We start from the raw sequence: 18,780 nt of genomic DNA, 5'->3' as shown, positions 1-18,780 counted from the left end.
TCTGACAGTCCACCTCACCACAGAGAGGAAGAGGAGGACAAGGAGGCGGACGCTGACATCAGCTAAGACAATCAGGCTGATGCTGAAGCCATGCCCCGCCCCCCTGTAGACCGCATGAAAGGGCCTGTGGTGGCAAGAGCCTTATGTCAGGAGCTCATCAATGAGCGCTTTGCCTGAAAGAACGTTGATGTTATTTACAAGGCTGACACACTTCTGGGTGTGCATGTCATACATCAATGGTGGGCATCACCTTGGTGACAGTTAAAGTTAAGGTTGATTGAAGTTCTTTGATGTTAAGGAATCACGAGCGCGTAACAGTGCAGCTATCTGAGCCAATGCGCAACAATGTTTTGTTAAATAAAAAACATTTAAACCTAACATTTGTCTGAAATCATCATTACCTCTGTAAAACCAACCCTCCCGCCCCACCCTCACTTCTCCTCCCCACCTCTACCCCTTCCCCTTCTCCTCCTGACTCCAAGCCACCTGGCCAATGCTTCATTGGCGTGGGTGGGGTTGATAGCCGAAGTGCTGCTTGGATGGATATGGGAGAGGACGGTCCTGAGGTGGGAACATGCTCTGAGCCAGAAGCAAGATGTTGCTCCTGGCGCTCATGTGGGGGTGCGGCACCTTGGGGTGCAGAGCCGTGCTCCGGGACGACTGGGAGCCCTCTGCCATCAGTGTTCCTGGCTACCAGCTCCAGGGCCTCCACCATCCATTCCATGTTATATCTTATTTGTTGGACAAAAACTCGGTGCCAACTATGTTCTTTGTGCTTAGTAGGCTTTTTGCTGTTGGTGAATCTCCCTCATGCCTCCCACAGCAGCCAAACAAGCACACACCACAGCCACACATGCTTTCAATCCCTCTCAGCTCCCTCTCTCTCTGTCTCCTCTTCTGTGCATGTCATGATGACTCTTGACCTCCTGAATCGCGGGAATCGAGCGTTGCCATGCCATTGTTAAGGATGGCGACACTTTACGGCAGAAGGTAAGAGAGATGTAACGCTACCGCCCATTTCATATCGCTCGCGGTAACGCCCAATTTAAAAAATGGAGACTGGGTGCTTTGAGAATGGGTGAGAAGCCAGCGATTTGAAAGCCCATTTTTACCACCCACGTCGGAAATATGGCCCATTTTTGGGCGATTTGCACAAAAGTGTAAAATCAAGCCCGTGGAAGCAGGCTGCTTGGTTCTGGACTGATGAGCACGTCAATACTTGTTTAGAAATTCAAACAAACTGTAGTGAGGAAGAAATCAAAAGAAAGGAACAAACCACCGAGGGCCTTTTACAATATCAGGATGTCCCAAAGCCAATTAACTATTTTTGAATGTTATAATGCAGGTGGGAAAAAGTACCATGACCTGCAGCTAACCATTGGGGTAATGTGAACGTGGGACTATAAATATTACTGTGTTGGTTATAGACTGTAAGGGGTGAATTTTAACCCCCAAGGATGAGTGGGTTGGGGTGAAGATTGCTAAAATTCTAAAACCTGATTCCAACTCGTCTCCAACATGTGTGAGTAACCTGCTCTTCGAATGTGGGTCGATCATTATCACATGCTAATTAAGCGAATTTCAAATGATTTCAATTTAATCCCTTGAGCACAGGGTTTCCCGGGGCTCGTGAAACCCACCAGTGAAAAGGACGCAAGATTGACTGGCATTTCTTGGGGGCCATTAAACATCAGCTTGCCCAATATGAATCAAGGCTCAGTGCTTACAGTTGCTTTGACAGTTCCATTTGGTAACCATTTAACAGATCGTCCTTGTAATCATAAACGTTTTTCAGAAGTTTGGAGGATTTCAAATGGATAACATTAGGAGGGGGTGCCGGGGGACGGGAGCGTGGAAGTCAATCACCATCCATGGCAGCAACATCATGCTGTGTGGGATCTGTAGGTGCACAAGAGATAGGTGCACAAGAGAGGTGGACAACGTAGATCTGGCCACACATATACCTGGAGAACAAAGCGGCGAACAGCAGAGAGCAGAACAGAGTGCAGAACAGCAGCGAAGACAGTAACAGAGGGGCGAAGGTGTCAGGAGGCATTACTCATTTGAGCGGGTCTACAAACAGAGGCTCAGCTTCCTTGGCCTATCCGAGGAGCACGGTTTCCGCAGGCCTAGATTGACATGGCAGATGGTTTTGTAGTCATCTGCAGCCACCTGAAGAAGAGCCGTTCTGTGCGGGACCTAGTTGCCATGCATTGCTTGTTCTGTGAAAGTCACAAAGTCACCACTGCCCTTTCTTTGCCTCTTCCAGTACACCAGCAGCAACAGCTCGAGGGTCTCGCAGTCGGCTGAACATAAATGTATAAGGCAAGGTTGTTTGCCAGGACATCAACTTATGTCAATTTCCCCTGCAATGAAAATAATCAGAATGAGTAGGCAGTCAGATTTGAACATGCATCTCTGACTGGCTTCCCACAGGTCTAAGGTGCCATCGATTGCAGACACATGACAATCCGAGGACCACCAGATCAACCACGGGATTTTAGCAACTGAAAGTGATTTCATTCCAACAACATACAGCTGGTGTGCATCTACAAGAAGAGGTTTATGCAGGTTTGCACTGAGGCTTTTATACTGCGGCAGTCCAACATTCCAAAGATTTATGTTTCAGGAAACGGCATTAAGGCTTCACTCGCAGGAAACAAGGAATACCCACTTCAAACTTGCCTCATTGCACCTATGTGGAACTCTACAAGGGAGGCGCAGGAGTGCTACACTGAGAGCCACATGACCATCAGGTATGTTATCGAGCAGGTCATTGGAATGTTGACGTTGCGCTTCAGTGGCCTGGATTCGGTCTGGAGCCACCCTTCAGTACTCGCCAGCGAAGGTGTCAAGAATGATAATGGTTAGGCAACGGGTGAGAAGTGGGAGTGCTTTGAGTGGAGTTTCCACTTCCATGTCCCCTTTCGCCATTATCCATCTCCTGGGCCAGCGCCACATCACTCCAACACCAGCTTTGTGAAGATCAGTGACGTGTTGTAAGGATATGGATATGGCATCTGTCATCCTGTTTAAGGTGGCAGACACCTCCGGCATGGCTGTGGACATGACCTGCACAGACTCATTTGAGAGTCCTGCTTGAAGCTCCAAGGAGGAAGTCACATTCTTCATGCAGACATTCTCACAATTACCTGCGACATCAATCTACAAATGTTCAAGCTGGACTTCTGTATCCTCTGCACTATTGTGGAGAGTGCGCGTGACACATCTGTCGGTGCCTGGCAAAGTTGCTCCTTTTCAATGATGGCCCCCGGGGATCAGCATCTGTGTCCAACTGAGCAGAGCTTGGAAAGGATTTCGCCACTGACATGGACTCTCCACAGCTGCCCTGCCACCAGTGTCTGCTCATGCTCACTTGTGAATTGTGAATTGTCAGGTGAAAACCCAACTAACTCTGTAAGAGGACCCACTGAAGTGCTGGTGCATGGCTGCACATCCTGGAATGGTGCACTCTTAGAAGGAATGAGGTCCTCTTAGGAGGAATGAGGTCCTCTTAGGAATTGATCTCATGCATCTCCAGCAACACTTGCTGCATGTTTGAAGACCTTGGAAGACAAAATAAAGAAATATGAATTAGTTATGGCAAAGTCACAATCTTGACAATCACCACACTGATTCTTCTCATAGTTCAGTCATTGATTAATGTCAGCATATGTATGTCAGAGATATTTGTAATTCTGTCACCAGCTATCGACAAATTCCCTGTCTCTCCATCTCCGACCGATAGGAATGTAGATGTGCCGTTTATTTCCAGGATGTCCTCCTCTGCATCTGTGAGCTGGACTATTTATGGTGACCCACCTCCAGTCCTCTCCTCCTCCCTTGTGTTCTGTACTTTCGTCTCCTACAAGGGGCGAAAGATCAGACCTATGAGTGAGCGAAGGTGAGGTGCTCACCTGATCGATGCATCCATCACATTACGCCACGATTGGGGTGAGCGGCAGCGGTAGATGGATACATGGGGAGCTGAGGAAGTGCATGGAAAGTGAAAGTTGGGGTCTGCTGAAAGTTGAGTAGGTGTGAGCAGTGATGAGATGGAGTACGCTTGGCAAGGCAGAGTGTGTGTGTGTGGTGGGGGGAGGGTTGTACACCACAGGATGTAGGTAAATTAGCAAATGTACTCGCTTTTCCTGACCTGGTTAGATCATTCCTGCACTGAATCTAAGACCGTGCCACAATGCTCTTGCTGCCCATCACCTCAGCTACTTCCAACCACGCTTTCTTGCTGAGAGCGCAGGTTTCCTCCTCCTATTGCTAGAGGAAAGTATGTCCCTCCTGCTCCTGACTGCACCCAGCAGTAATTCCAGGGAAGCATCATTAATCTGGGAGCTGCTCTTGCTCCTTGAGAATCTGTATTAAAAACTCCTGGCTCTTCCAAATTCGATGTTTGCATTGGCCCTTTAAATACTCGACTGAGATCGCACCATGCAGGTACACATTACGCCCGCTGCACAGCTTTGAGAAGCGCAACTCAGAATAAAAATGTAACGAGCCAAACAACTTAAATCAGAGAATCCAACCAGCTATATTTTCTACCGGGCTTCGCGCATGGTTCTCTGACCTTCTCCACACCCCCAACCTTTGCATTAATATCAGGCCCTAAATATATATTTGAATGTGATAGCTTAACCATTGTACTCTTAGGCAATGGAAGGCGGACTCAGTCCCTTGTGTTGACATAAATATGATTGGGCAAAGATGAAGATTATCTTTTTTAAAGAGGGCTCACCACATTTGCATTGTGCAAAATAATACAGTGCAGGAAAGCTAATTCAACATTGCGGGAATCTTGTGAAACAAACCCTGTCGTAATGTAACTTTACAGAAAAAAGTGGTATTCAAATCAGAGATCTGCAGTGACACCAGAGAGAGTCCCAATACAACAAAGGCTTTGACAGATGTTCAACAAAGGATTATGCCTATGAAAAATAGGGAGGTTTCTGTATTTTAGAATGGCTTCCAGCAATCTTTCCGAGTCACATTTTAAAATTATGATGGAGGAAAAGTTGTCTATGGAGCCAGGCCGAATTGGTCGAGGAGCTTCATTCTAGATGCTAATGGAATAAAACATGACCAAGGTAGCCTCAGAACCTCGATGGCATGTGAGCACTTTATTAGTAATAATTCCTACTATTATATTTTCAATCATGACTGGTTGACAGCTCTGACATTCGAGGTCTCTCAACCTAATATGTGCTGGCTAATTTATCCGCAATCTTTAGTTTTAGCAGGAGATCCACACTCTCTGGAGAAACCGAGTTTTATTTCACTCACACGCATAACATGTGGAAGATATGCCTAGAGACAAATTTGATTGATTCAACTAAACGTCTTCTTGCTTATTATAGAGAAATTAATTTCAAAAATATTTTTTTTATCCCTTATGAGCTGATTTTAATTTGATTGTGTTCAAGTATTGTGGTGATTCCTTATGCCAAATATTTAGCACCTGTTTATTAATTACCTGGCGATAAACCTGATTAATGCAATAGTCTGATAACCTTCAGAGAGACAGGAGAATGAGACAGACCATATGATCTCCAGCGAACTGCACATCACTATTAGTGATTAATTGTTGAACCTGGGCACATTAATCCATCTATATATCAGGATATAAAGCCAACAACTGCTGTGAAATTCTCTGCTCCTCAGACTTTCCAGACAGCCATGAAAGACCGCTGGTTCTGCAGCATTTTTTATAAGGGGAGCAAAGATTAATGATTGAATTAACACACTTTTCTAACTTACTATTGACTTGAAGGTGGTGAACTGCAAAACTGGGCCTAGAAATTCCATACGTGTGTGCTGGCCCTTAACGCTGGTTGGCTGCAAAAAAATGGAAGCTGCCTTGCTTCTGGTCACTTCTGGCACGGGACACGGCAGCTGCCATGTTGGTAAGGGCCATAACGCTGCCGTTGACAGCGCTGGTCTCTGAAATGTAAATGAGCAGATTGTGATGTCAATCGGCATGCAACGCCTGACTTAATGCCACGTCTGCAAACTTTGATGTTCTCGCTCTGTTTAACGCTGAGTCCTACCCACATTCAGAAAAGTGTGTGTGGAGCAGTCCTGCAGAGATGCTGTCAGCGCTTCTTAAAGGGACACAGACATCTTTCAGGTAAATTTGGGTTTAAGCTTTTGTACTTTAACATTTTTTTTATTGAAATAGTGGCTTGGTAGAATAGATGTTAAAAGTTTTTTAAAGTGTGCAGGGTGAGAAGGGAGTGCTGCTGGATGCTTGCAAGGCTTCGAATGGTAAAAGACGGCCTCTGAAAAGACAGAAAATGCTGGAAATACTCCAGCATTTGTTAATGTTTCAGATCGAGATGCTATCTGACCTACTGAGGATTTTCAGCAATATCGGCTTTTATTTTAGATTTCCAGCATCCATTTGCACAGGGAAGAGGAAGGCGCAGAAGGAAGGATGCAAAGCGACAGCCCCTTTCTGTCCAAAATATCCTGGATGGAATCATCTGCCTGTGATACCAGTGACCATAACTCCAATTCCACTTTCAACATTTGTCCCACACCTTACCTTCCCTCTGTTATTGACCATCACAGCGTCCTCTTAGCCACAATCCTGAAATTAAAGCCCCCACAAAGCAAACTTCCCAATCCAACTTTATACAACTCTCCTTCCAACATGACATCAAGAAATCAACTAATAAACCTTATGCATTCTCTTAATGACTGCCCTGCATGTGCCTTTGCCTATCCTAGTGATGTTACGCAGTGCTACTCCAGTGGCAGCAGCACTCTCCTCTCCCTCTTCTTGGTCAACCACTGGCTGGGCTGGCTGGATTTCTTGGGTGTGTAAAATGAGGAAGGCACAAAGGTAGGGTTGCGGTGAGGGGAGGGCGGGAAAGCAAGAGGTGCATGCTTACACCATGCTCACCTTGTAAATCAGAAGATATTGTGGGATGAGGGGGAAGTGGGATGTGAGAAGGAGGATGCCATATGAGGACACCAGCATCTTGTGCCCTTTCAGCCCTGCCGGTGGCCAAGGCCTCAACCACACATCTATCAATAATGGCCAGCACCGTCTCCACCAAGGTGGTAAGGTGAAGCTAGGAATGTGAGAGGTGCCTTGTGTTTGGTACAGATTGTTTGGTAGGTGAGCGATGGGGTGGTGGTTGTGCATTGAAAAGTGTGTGAGGCTAGTGGTGCTGTTGGTAGGAGACGGCTTTTAAAGATGCATTCACTGACCTTGACCTGTGGTCTGAGGTCATGAAGCTTCTTTGAGCACTGGAGCCAGGTTGTGGGAGCGACACTCCTGGCAGTGACGGCCTTGATGATCTGGACCCACATCGTTCTTTCAGGAGAGCCTCCTGGACCCTGTGGGTAGAGGACCTCTCTTGCAGTGTTGACCCCCTGCACAAAGCTGGTGCTGTGTGTGAGACCCTGGGTGGTCCTTCCCTGGCATTTTGAGCAATTTTACCTTTTTTTTCTTGTGGTAGGCAGTTCAGCTTTATCATAGAATCATAGAATGGTTACAGCGCAGAAAAAGGGCATTCAGCCTGTCGAGCCCTTGCCGGCTGTCTACAAGAGCACTTCAGCTAGTCCCACTCCCTTGCCCTTTCCACGTAGCCCTACAAAAAATGTCCTTCAGGTATTTATCCAATCCCCTTTTGAAAGCCATAATTGAATCTCCCTCCACCACCCTCTCAGGCAGTGCATTCCAGATCCTAACCACTCGCTGCGTAAAAAAGTTTTTCCTCATGTCGCCTTTGGTTTTTCTGCCAATCACCTTCAATCTGTTCATTTGAATTTGAATCAAATCTACGTGAGTGGAATGAAATGTCCTCTTCGTTGGATATAAGCGTGCCATGCGAAAAGAGTTGAGACAGTCACAACTCAGTTCCTAGTGGATATGCGCCAATGTCACTCAAAGTTCTCAGAAAGGTGTCTGATGTAGTACATTCGGGTTTGCTGATAGAAACATAGAAACATAGAAAATAGGTGCAGGAGTAGGCCATTTGGCCCTTCGAGCCTGCACCACCATTCAATAAGATCATGGCTGATCATTCACTTCAGTACCCCTTTCCTGCTTTCTCTCCATACATCTTGATCCCTTTAGCCGTAAGGGCCATATCTAACTCCTTCTTGAATATATCCAAAGAACTGGCATCAACAACTCTCTGCAGTAGGGAATTCCACAGGTTAGCAACTCTCTGAGTGAAGAAGTTTCTCCTCATCTCAGTCCTAAATGGCTTCCCCCTTATTCTTAGACTATGTCCCTGGTTCTAGATTTCCCAACATCGGGAACATTCTTTCTGCATCTAACCTGTCCAGTCCCGTCAGAATTTTATATGTTTCTATGAGATCTCCTCTCATCCCTCTAAACTCCAGTGAATACAAGCTCAGTCGATCCAGTTTCTCCTCATATGTCAGTCCTGCCATCCTGGGAATCAGTCTGGTGAACCTTCACTGCACTCCCTCAATAGCAAGAATGTCCTTCCTCAGATTAGGAGACCAAAACTGACCACAATATTCCAGGTGAGGCCTCACCAAGGCACTGTACAACTCAAATCCGCTAGCTATGAAGACCAACATACCATTTGCCTTCTTCACCGCCTGCTGTAGCTGCATGCCAACTTTCAATGACTGATGTACCATGACACTCAGGTCTCGTTGCACCTCCCCTTTTCCTAATCTGCCGCCATTCAGATAATATTCTGCCTCACATTTATCAACTTTATACTGCATCTGCCACTCATTTGCCCACTCACCTAACCTGTCCAAGTCACCCTGCAGCCTTTTAGCATCCTCCTCACAGCTCACACCACCACCCAGCTTAGTGTCATCTGCAAACTTGGAGATATTACACTCAATTCCCTCATCCAAATCATTAATGTATATTGAAAATAGCTGGGGTCCCAGCACTGAGCCCTGCGGCACCCCACTAGTCACTGCCTGCCACTCTGAAAATGACCCATTTATCCCGACTCTCTGCTTCTTGTCTGCCAACCAGTTCTCTACCCACGTCAGTACATTACCCCCAATACCATGTGCTTTAATTTTGCACACCAATCTCTTGTATGGGACCTTGTCAAAAGTCTTTTGAAAGTCCAAATATACCACATCCACCGGTTCTCTCTTGTCCACTCTACCAGTTACATCCTCCAAAAGGATTTGTCAAGCAGGATTTGATCTAAGGTTAGCATTGCGACCGATTGTTGGGGCAGCATAGAGGGAGCTTTATTCTGCAACAGTAGAACAAATGTGCAGAGATGCTAAATGCTGGCACCAGGGAGACAAGAACGGTATGTTTGCTGAAAACTAGGAGAGGCAGATCTAACCACTGGATGCCAAAAAGGTATAAAACAATCAATAAACCATCCACTTTCACTCACATCGCTCAGCATGATTCCTTGCCCTGCCTCTCCAAACAAAAGCTGGAATCCTCCACGAGCTGCACTTACCTCAGCCATCAGGTAACTGACACTTGTGCCTACATAATGCATTTAGACATCAATATCCAATGTGTGCCATTTAAACCGACTTCCTAAATCATGATCAAAGTGGCAGCTCATGCAGTGAGCTTTCCGTTCTAGTTCACAATCAAGTTTGAATGAATGTCTTGTGACACACAGGAATTAGATGACGTAATCAGATTTTCCAATCAGCAGTATATCTTTTTGGATGCAAGTCCGTTTTGTGCTCTGTCTTTCGTGAGAGATGCTTTTAAAAATAGGTATTTGAGAATTAATACAAAATTGGTGAAAATGTAAAACAGGGCTGATGTATCTTCGGAACCGGTATCCTCTGCATTCCATTATACATTTTGACAGGCATTTGGTTCCCCTCCAAGATCTTCTCTCCTTAAGCTTGTTTTTTGGTGTGTTATATAACAGGATATATTTAGTTGCGACTTGAATAGAATTGTTAGATTATGAAAGCTGTTGTTGATATACAGTTAACAGGAAAGTAAGAGTGAGAAAGGGTCCAGGACAGATTCTTAAGATAACTTGGGTATCTACTAAGAGGGAATTTCCAGCTATAAGCACAAGGAATGAAAGTAGGTTTGAAAAACAGGAATTAGCTCCCAGCTCGGCAGCTGGATGATATAATGGAAGGTTTCAACAGACAAACCAAACAGAAATGAAGGGAGCCCACCCTGATTTTTGAAAATCAGAAAAGAGGATTAGGGAGGGTTTGCAAATGAGCACTTGGTAAATGGTGCCAGTGCCTTAATTCACAGCCCAAAGGATGACATTTGAAATTGCCCCAAGACCTCATTGAGAGTGTTTGGTCTGGGGTGGCACGGTCCAGCAGCACTCTGCGCCTGTGACTAGCACCAGTGGACTGCAAGAAGTGGGCAGAGATGTCACTGCTTCTCTGCAGAATGGCAGTGAGCTTGTTTCCTTAAATCTCCCTTCAATGCCTTCAGACATGGGCCCAAATCTCTTGCTGCTGCCAATGCCAGGCTGTCGGAAGCTGGTCCCTGAGAGAAGAATCACTTCAGATTTCTAAGGCTCCAGGGACACTATCGCACTGCTTAAACCAATGACAGTCAGGGGCCACGTCATAAAAGCAGTAGATAAGGAATGAGAGTGAGTAAGCTAGCTGGCACAAAGAGTAGTCACGGTGTTAAGAAGTAGTTGTAGACAGGGATAATGGATTTTTTTTGTAGCACTTCCTTGTGTTATTGTTTAAAGTAAACACAGCTCGAACACAGAGCTGTGAGCTCATTTTTGTGTCTGCTTTCAACTTTTTAGAATTGGATGATGGCAGAGGAAATGGCATCTGTCTTATAAAGGATTTGGAAGAATTCTTGGAAAGTAAGGGTCTTTGTGAGCGAGAGTGTGAGGGAAGAACAGGCTTTATTTGGTTAGTCAACCTTTAATGAAAGCTCTGGGCCTTCATTTGTGCTCCCCTTGTGTAGGCAGTGGCTGCTGGCTCTCCCGTTCCACTCTCTTTCCTTCTTGTGCTGTGGTGATGCCTAAGTAAGACCTTCTTGGTCTATAGAAACTGGTTAGTGACTGTCTACGTGTAGGGAAGTGAAATTGGGTTAAGGGAACTGGCTCAAAATCTGATAGCGCGTTCCTGTAGCTGAAGGCCCAAGACTCGCTCCAAATTAGGTCCTTGGCCTAATTTCAATAATACTGACAAGCTGCAGACATCAATCGAATATCCGGACGCAGCGAGCCAGTCCGGGTCTTCCCAAAATTGACCAGCACAGACATCGTGTTGGTCCACAGATGAATCTGGGGGAGACAAAGAGTCGGGGTGTAGGGTCAGGTATCGCAGGAAGCAGCACTCAGTATTGCTGTATAGCCAAGAGGACCAAACCCCCCTCCTTTTCTTCAGCAGCCTCCAGCAGCGCCTTTAAGGACCATTAATTAGGCCGCCTTATACCGAGATAAACGGAACATTTTGTGTCACACATGCCCCATCCAGCTTTAGCCCAATTTGATATTGGGGCCCTCAAACAAGGTCCCTGATTAGCATCTGGGCGCTTCTGCCTCAATAACACAATTGAACTGGCAAGCATTGATCACTCCTTTGCACCCGAGCAGGATGTGGCGTGGAGCAGTCAGTGTAATGTGGAGCTACCAGTTGGGATCACACTCCAGCGATCTGACACTACTTCCCCTGGTACAACAACACCCTGACACATTGTTGAAATGCTCTTTAAGGAGCACTTCTAACCCACTTCAGATCCAAAGCAAATTTCCCTGTAAGCTGTTAATCCTGGCATATCCATTTTCCCCACCACATTCTCTTGGTGCTGGTAATGGAGGATGGCTGCACCAGAGCCGCTGGGAGTGGAGAAGATTTTAGCTGGTGCTTGGGGTGTGGATTTCCTATCGGTGTGCACCTAGTGCCGTACCCGTGGGGCCTTCCTACCTTCCCCACCCGCAACCACCCTGCCCTCCCACCCACCCCACCGCAGGGCAGATACGCTCTCAAGCCACTGAAATTTGCCTTCCTCCAATCGTCCGATCTTGCTGGAACCTCCCATCCCTGATCTCCTGCTAAGCCTTCCTTCCACTAAGTGCTGGGACTGTTCCCGACTGTGGCTCCCGGCTACGGCCTCCTGCTGCTAAATATCCACTCCCGTCCACCGGCTGGGTAGCCAATGTGGCCGGGTGTCAAGCGGGCGGGAGTCTGCAAAGAGTTATTTAAATGAGGCTCAGCCGTCAAGATCGGCTGGACTTCCAAGTCCCCGGCCTTGCTGGGTTCTTCACCCGCGACCGGGCTCCCCCGCACACTTCCCGCCTTTCCGCTCATATCCGGGCCATTAACTATTTCTCTCTCTGCAGACGCTGCCTGCCTGACCTGCTGAGTGTTTCCACCATTTTCTGTTTGTATTACAGAAGGCGCTCTTGTTTGACTGTAGTTACCATCGGACAATGATAACTGATGCTTACTCAGGCACCACCGTTCCATATTTTAAAGCCATTTGGCACTTTAAGAGAACATCAGCATAAAAACAGATTGTAAATGGATATTTGTGTTGGTCATACTCACACTAAAAACTACATGACCATTTCCAACAACTACGTATGTGCTGACAGCTGCGCAAGTAACTTACTTTCCATTCAGCTCTGCATGCTTTAAGCTTGCGATAATGACAATAACAGATGTATTAGTGCGAGAGCAGTTTCTCTCGAGAAAACTGATGAGGGGGATATTTCAGGGGCCTCTACGGCGGATGAAGCCGAGCGTAAAAACCCATTTGTTGATAAACTGGTTGTGTCCTGGGTGTTACGGCTCGCTGATGCAGGCAAATGACCTTTATTTCCCAACTCGTTTTAAAGTGTCTGTCCCTCACTCCTATCTGAGGCTGAGAGAAAGTTAATTCAACAAGATTACATGGCCTCGTCACTCCCCATCTCTGCAAACTCATGTTGGTAGGGCGAGATATATGTTGATAGGGTGAGATGAAGTAAGGTGGGAGAAGCCTCATGGGGTGCATAAACACCGGCATGGATCTATTGGGTCGAATGGCCTGTTTCTGTGCTGTAATTACGAGGATGCACTTATTTGCAACAGCTCTGATTGACTTCCCTTGATCACGTGGCCTGATTGCTGATTGGTCACCATGGAAGATAAGACACTCTCAGCAGTCTCTCTGGAATGTGTAATTAGAACTGAGCTGGATATGTAAATAGTGACCTTTCAAAGTGCAATTCGAGCCATTCACAATGCTGACTCCAGACAGTAGAGAGCTCATTCTCACAGGTAAATACATTCCCCCACGCCTCTGCCCCACCCAAGTTCCTGCCCCATTCCAACCCAAGTTCCTGACACCTCCCAGCCCAAGTTCCTGACCTCCTCAGCCAAAGTTCCTGCCCCATCCCAGCCCAAGTTCCTGCCCCATCCCAGCCCAAGTTCCTGCCCCATTCCAACCCAAGTTCCTGACACCTCCCAGCCCAAGTTCCTGACCTCCTCAGCCCAAGTTCCTGCCCCATCCCAGCGCAAGTTCCTGCCCCATCCCAGTGCAAGTTCCTGCCCCATCCCAGCCCAAGTTCCTGACACCTCCCAGCCTAAGTTCCTGACCTCCTCAGTTCAAGTTCCTGACACCTCCCAGCCTAAGTTCCTGACCTCCTCAGTCCAAGTTTCTACCCCATCACAGCCAAAGTTCCTGCCCCATCCCAGCCCATGTTCCTGCACCATCCCAGCCCAAGTTCCTGACACCTCCCAGCCTAAGTTCCTGACACCTCCCAGCCTAAGTTCCTGACCTCCTCAGTTCAAGTTTCTACCCCATCACAGCCCAAGTTCCTGCCCGATCCTAGCCCAAGTTCCTGAACACCCACAGCCCAAGTTCCTGTCCCCCTAGCCCACATGCTGAACCTACCCCACCTCCCCTACCACCGTGCCATAGAGGGGGCATTGTGTGTGAGTCACGGTATAAAGTGAACGTTGACAGTGTCGTGACTTCCGGATTTTGTCCACTCCAATGTCCCTTATCACACAAGCACCGAGCTTTCAGAGAAATCAGATGTGGGTGCAAATGCGCTGGGGTTGGAAGAACATGATCTCCATCTCTCTCCCCTCCGATCTCTTCTCCACATCTCCCTCTCTCCCCAGTCTTTCTCTTTCTCTCTTTTTCCTATCTCTCTCTTCTCCACCCGCCCAATCTCTCTCTCTCTCCCCCCAGTCTCTCTCTCTCTCTCCCCAGTCTCTCTCTCTCTCTCTCCCCCCAGTTTCTCTCTCTCTCACTCTCCCCAGTCTCTCTCTCTCCCTCTCTCTCTCCCTCCCCAGTCTCTCTCTCTCTCTCTCTCTCTCTCACCCCAGTCTTTTTTTCTCTCTCTCTCTCCCCAGTCTCTCTCGCTCTCTCTCCCCAGTCTCTCTCTCTCTCTCCCCAGTCTCTCTCTCTCTCTCTCCAGTCTCTCTCTCTCTCTCTCTCTCTCTCCCCAGTCTCTCTCTCTCTCTCCCCAGTCTCTCTCTCTCTCTCTCTCTCTCTCCCCCCAGTCTCTCTCTCTCTCCCCAGTCTCTCTCTCTCTCCCCAGTCACTCTCTCTCTCTCTCTCCCCAGTCTCTCTCTCCCTCTCTCTCTCTCAATCCCCAGTCTCTCTCTCTCTCTCTCTCCCCAGTATCTCTCTCTCTCTCCCCAGTCTCTCTCGCTCACTCTCCCCAGTCTCTCTCTCTCCCTCTCTCTCTCCCCAGTCTCTCTCTCTCGCTCTTACCCCAATCTCTCCCTCTCTCCAGTCTCTCTCTCTATCTCCCCAGTCTCTCTCTCTCTCTCCCCACTCTCTCTCTCTTCTCCCCAGTCTCTCTCTCTCTCACTCTCCCCAGTCTCTCTCTCTCTCTCTCTCTCCCCAGTCTCTCTCTCTCCCTCCCCAGTCTATTTTTCTCTCTCTCTCCCCAGTCTCTCTCGCTCTCTCTCAGAACTCTCTCTTTCTCTCTCTCCCCAGTCTCTCTCTCTCTCTCTCTCTCTCTCCCCAGTCTCTCTCTCTCTCCCCAGTCTCTCTCTCTCTCTCCCCAGACACACTCTCTCTCTCTCTCCCCAGTCTCTCTCTCTCTCTCTCTCTCTCTCCCCCCAGTCTCTCTCTCTCTCTCTCCCCAGTCTCTCTCTCTCTCTCTCCCCAGTCTCTCTCTCTCTCTCTCCCCAGTTTCTCTCTCTCTCACTCTCCCCAGTCTCTCACTCGCTCTCTCTCTCTCTCTCTCCCCAGTCTCTCTCTCTCTCTCCCCAGTCTCTCTCTCTCTCTCCCCAGTCTCCCTCTCTCTTTCTCTCCCCAGTCTCATTTTTCTCTCTCTCTCTCCCTAGTCTCTCTCTCTCTCTCTCCCCAATCTTTTTCTCTCTCTCTCTCTCCCCAGTCTCTCTCTCTCTCTCCCCAGTCTCTCTCTCTCTCTCTCCCCAGTCTCTCTCTCTTTCTCTTCCCAGTCTCTCTATCTCTCTCTCCTCAGTCTCTCTCTCTCTCTCCCCAGTCTCTCTCTCTCTCTCTCTCCCCGCAGTCACTCTCTCTCTCCCGTCTCTCTCTCTCTCTCCCCAGTCTCTCTCTCTCCCCAGTCTCTCTCTCGCTCTCCCCAGTCTCTCTCTCTCCCTCTCTCTCCCCAGTCTCTATCTCTCTCTCTCTCACCAGTTTCTCTCTTTCTCTCTCTCTATGCCCAGTCTCTCTCTCTCTCTCTCTCTCTTTCCCCGGTCTCTTTCTCTCTCTCTCTCCCCAGTCTCTCTCTCTCTCCCCAGTCTCTCTCTCTCTCTCACTCCCCAGTCTCTCTCTCTCTCTCCCCAGTCTCTCTCTCTCTCTCTCTCTCTCTCCCCAGTCTCTCTCTCTCTCTCTCTCCCCAGTCTCTCTCTCTCACTCTTACCCCAGTCTCTCGCTCTCTCCAGTCTCTCTCTCCATCTCCCCAGTCTCTCTCTCTCTCTCCCCAGTCTCTCTCTCTTCTTCCCAGTCTCTCTCTCTCTCTACCCAGTCTCTCTCTCTCTCTCTCTCCCCAGTCTCTCTCTCTCTTCTCCCCAGTCTCTCTCTCTCTCACTCTCCCCAGTCTCTCTCTCTCTCGCTCTCTCTCTCCCCAGTCTCTCTCTCTCTCTCCCCAGTCTCTCTCTCTCCAGTCTCTTTTTCCCTTTCTCTCTCCCCAGTTTCTCTCGCTCTCTCTCCCCAGTCTATTTCTCTCTCTCTCTGCCCAGTCTCTCTCTCTCTCTCTCTCTCTCTCTCTCTCTCTCTCCCCAGTCTCTCTCTCTCTTCCCAGTCTCTCTCTCTCTCTCTCTCTCTCTTCCCAGTCACTCTCTCTCTCTCTCTCTCTCTCCAGTCTCTCTCTCTCTCTCCCCAGTCTCTCTCTCCCCCCCCAGTCTCTCTCTCTCTCTCTCTCTCTCTCCCGTCTCTCTCTCTCCCCCCAGTCTCTCTCTCTCCCCAGTGTCTCTCTCCCTCTCTCTCCCCTGTCTGTTTCTCTCTCTCTCTCACCAGTTTCTCTCTCGCTCGTTTCTCTCTCGCTCTCTCTCTCTCTCTCTATCCCCAGTCTCTCTCTCTCTCTCTCTCTCCCAGTCTCTCTCTCTCTCTCCCCAGTCTCTCTCTCTCACTCTTACCCCAGTCTCTCGCTCTCTCCAGTCTCTCTCTCCATCTCCCCAGTCTCTCTCTCTCTCTCCCCAGTCTCTCTCTCTCTTCTTCCCAGTCTCTCTCTCTCTCTACCCAGTCTCTCTCTCTCTCTCTCTCCCCAGTCTCTCTCTCTCTTCTCCCCAGTCTCTCTCTCTCTCACTCTCCCAGTCTCTCTCTCTCTCTCCCCAGTCTCTCTCTCTCTCTCCAGTCTCTTTTTCCCTTTCTCTCTCCCCAGTCTCTCTCGCTCTCTCTCCCCAGTCTCTCTCTCTCTCTCCCCAGTCTCTCTCTCTCTCTCTCTCTCTCTCCCCAGTCTCTCTCTCTCTCTCCCCAGTCTCTCTCTCTCTCTCTCTCTCTCTCCCCCCAGTCTCTCTCTCTCTCCCCAGTCTCTCTCTCTCTCCCCAGTCACTCTCTCTCTCTCTCTCCCCAGTCTCTCTCTCCCTCTCTCTCTCTCAATCCCCAGTCTCTCTCTCTCCCCAGTATCTTTCTCTCTCTCCCCAGTCTCTCTCTCTCACTCTCCCCAGTCTCTCTCTCTCCCTCTCTCTCTCCCCAGTCTCTCTCTCTCGCTCTTACCCCAATCTCTCCCTCTCTCCAGTCTCTCTCTCTATCTCCCCAGTCTCTCTCTCTCTCTCCCCACTCTCTCTCTCTTCTCCCCAGTCTCTCTCTCTCTCACTCTCCCCAGTCTCTCTCTCTCTCTCTCTCCCCAGTCTCTCTCTCTCCCTCCCCAGTCTATTTTTCTCTCTCTCTCCCCAGTCTCTCTCGCTCTCTCTCAGAACTCTCTCTTTCTCTCTCTTCAGTCTCTCTCTCTCTCTCTCTCTCTCCCCAGTCTCTCTCTCTCTCCCCAGTCTCTCTCTCTCTCTCCCCAGACACACTCTCTCTCTCTCTCCCCAGTCTCTCTCTCTCTCTCTCTCTCTCTCCCCCCAGTCTCTCTCTCTCTCTCTCCCCAGTCTCTCTGTCTCTCTCTCCCCAGTCTCTCTCTCTCTCTCTCCGCAGTCTCTCTCTCTCTCACTCTCCCCAGTCTCTCACTCTCTCTCTCTCTCTCTCTCTCTCCCAGTCTCTCTCTCTCTCTCCCAGTCTCTCTCTCTCTCTCCCCAGTCTCTCTCTCACTTTCTCTCCCCAGTCTCATTTTTCTCTCTCTCTCTCCCTAGTCTCTCTCTCTCTCTCTCCCCAATCTTTTTCTCTCTCTCTCTCTCCCCAGTCTCTCTCTCTCTCTCCCCAGTCTCTCTCTCTCTCTCTCCCCAGTCTCTCTCTCTTTCTCTTCCCAGTCTCTCTATCTCTCTCTCCTCAGTCTCTCTCTCTCTCTCCCCAGTCTCTCTCTCTCTCACTCTCCCAGTCTCTCTCTCTCTCGCTCTCTCTCTCCCCAGTCTCTCTCTCTCTCTCCCCAGTCTCTCTCTCTCTCTCTCTCTCCAGTCTCTTTTTCCCTTTCTCTCTCCCCAGTCTCTCGCGCTCTCTCTCCCCAGTCTATCTCTCTCTCTCTCTGCCCAGTCTCCCTCTCTCTCTCTCTCTCTCTCTCTCTCCCCAGTCTCTCTCTCTCTTCCCAGTCTCTCTCTCTCTCTCTCTCTCTCTTCCCAGTCACTCTCTCTCTCTCTCTCTCTCTCTCCAGTCTCTCTCTCTCTCTCCCCAGTCTCTCTCTCCCCCCAGTCTCTCTCTCTCTCTCTCTCTCTCTCCCGTCTCTCTCTCTCTCTCGCCAGTCTCTCTCTCTCCCCAGTGTCTTTCTCCCTCTCTCTCCCCTGTCTCTTTCTCTCTCTCTCTCACCAGTTTCTCTCTCGCTCGTTTCTCTCTCGCTCTCTCTCTCTCTCTCTATCCCCAGTCTCTCTCTCTCTCTCTCTCTCCCCAGTCTCTCTCTCTCTCTCTCTCCCCAGTCTCTCTCTCTCACTCTTACCCCAGTCTCTCGCTCTCTCCAGTCTCTCTCTCCATCTCCCCAGTCTCTCTCTCTCCCCAGTCTCTCTCTCTTCTTCCCAGTCTCTCTCTCTCTCTACCCAGTCTCTCTCTCTCTCTCTCTCCCGAGTCTCTCTCTCTCTTCTCCCCAGTCTCTCTCTCTCTCTCACTCTCCCCAGTCTCTCTCTCTCTCGCTCTCTCTCTCCCCAGTCTCTCTCTCTCTCTCCCCAGTCTCTCTCTCTCTCTCCAGTCTCTTTTTCCCTTTCTCTCTCCCCAGTCTCTCTCGCTCTCTCTCCCCAGTCTCTCTCTCTCTCTCCCCAGTCTCTCTCTCTCTCTCTCTCTCTCTCCCCAGTCTCTCTCTCTCTCTCCCCAGTCTCTCTCTCTCTCTCTCTCTCCTCCCC

General features: G+C 49.0%; 1 protein-coding gene across 1 annotated transcript in view; it reads left to right on the top strand.

Moving 5' to 3' along the window:
- The first annotated feature begins 2,139 nt into the window (after positions 1 to 2,139).
- Positions 2,140 to 18,780, top strand: part of LOC139276794 (zona pellucida sperm-binding protein 3-like) — a 25,792-nt gene continuing 9,151 nt past the window's right edge. Inside the window, exons 1-2 of the mRNA XM_070894796.1 lie at positions 2,140 to 2,301; positions 2,539 to 2,756. Coding sequence (XP_070750897.1) covers positions 2,140 to 2,301; positions 2,539 to 2,756 — 380 coding nt within the window. The remainder of the gene's footprint in view (positions 2,302 to 2,538; positions 2,757 to 18,780) is intronic.

Source organism: Pristiophorus japonicus, chromosome 12 (genome assembly GCF_044704955.1).
Source record: "Pristiophorus japonicus isolate sPriJap1 chromosome 12, sPriJap1.hap1, whole genome shotgun sequence".
NCBI classification, from domain to species: domain Eukaryota; kingdom Metazoa; phylum Chordata; class Chondrichthyes; family Pristiophoridae; genus Pristiophorus; species Pristiophorus japonicus.
Note: the sequence above shows the minus strand (reverse complement) of the source record. Positions and strands in the feature narration are given on the sequence as shown.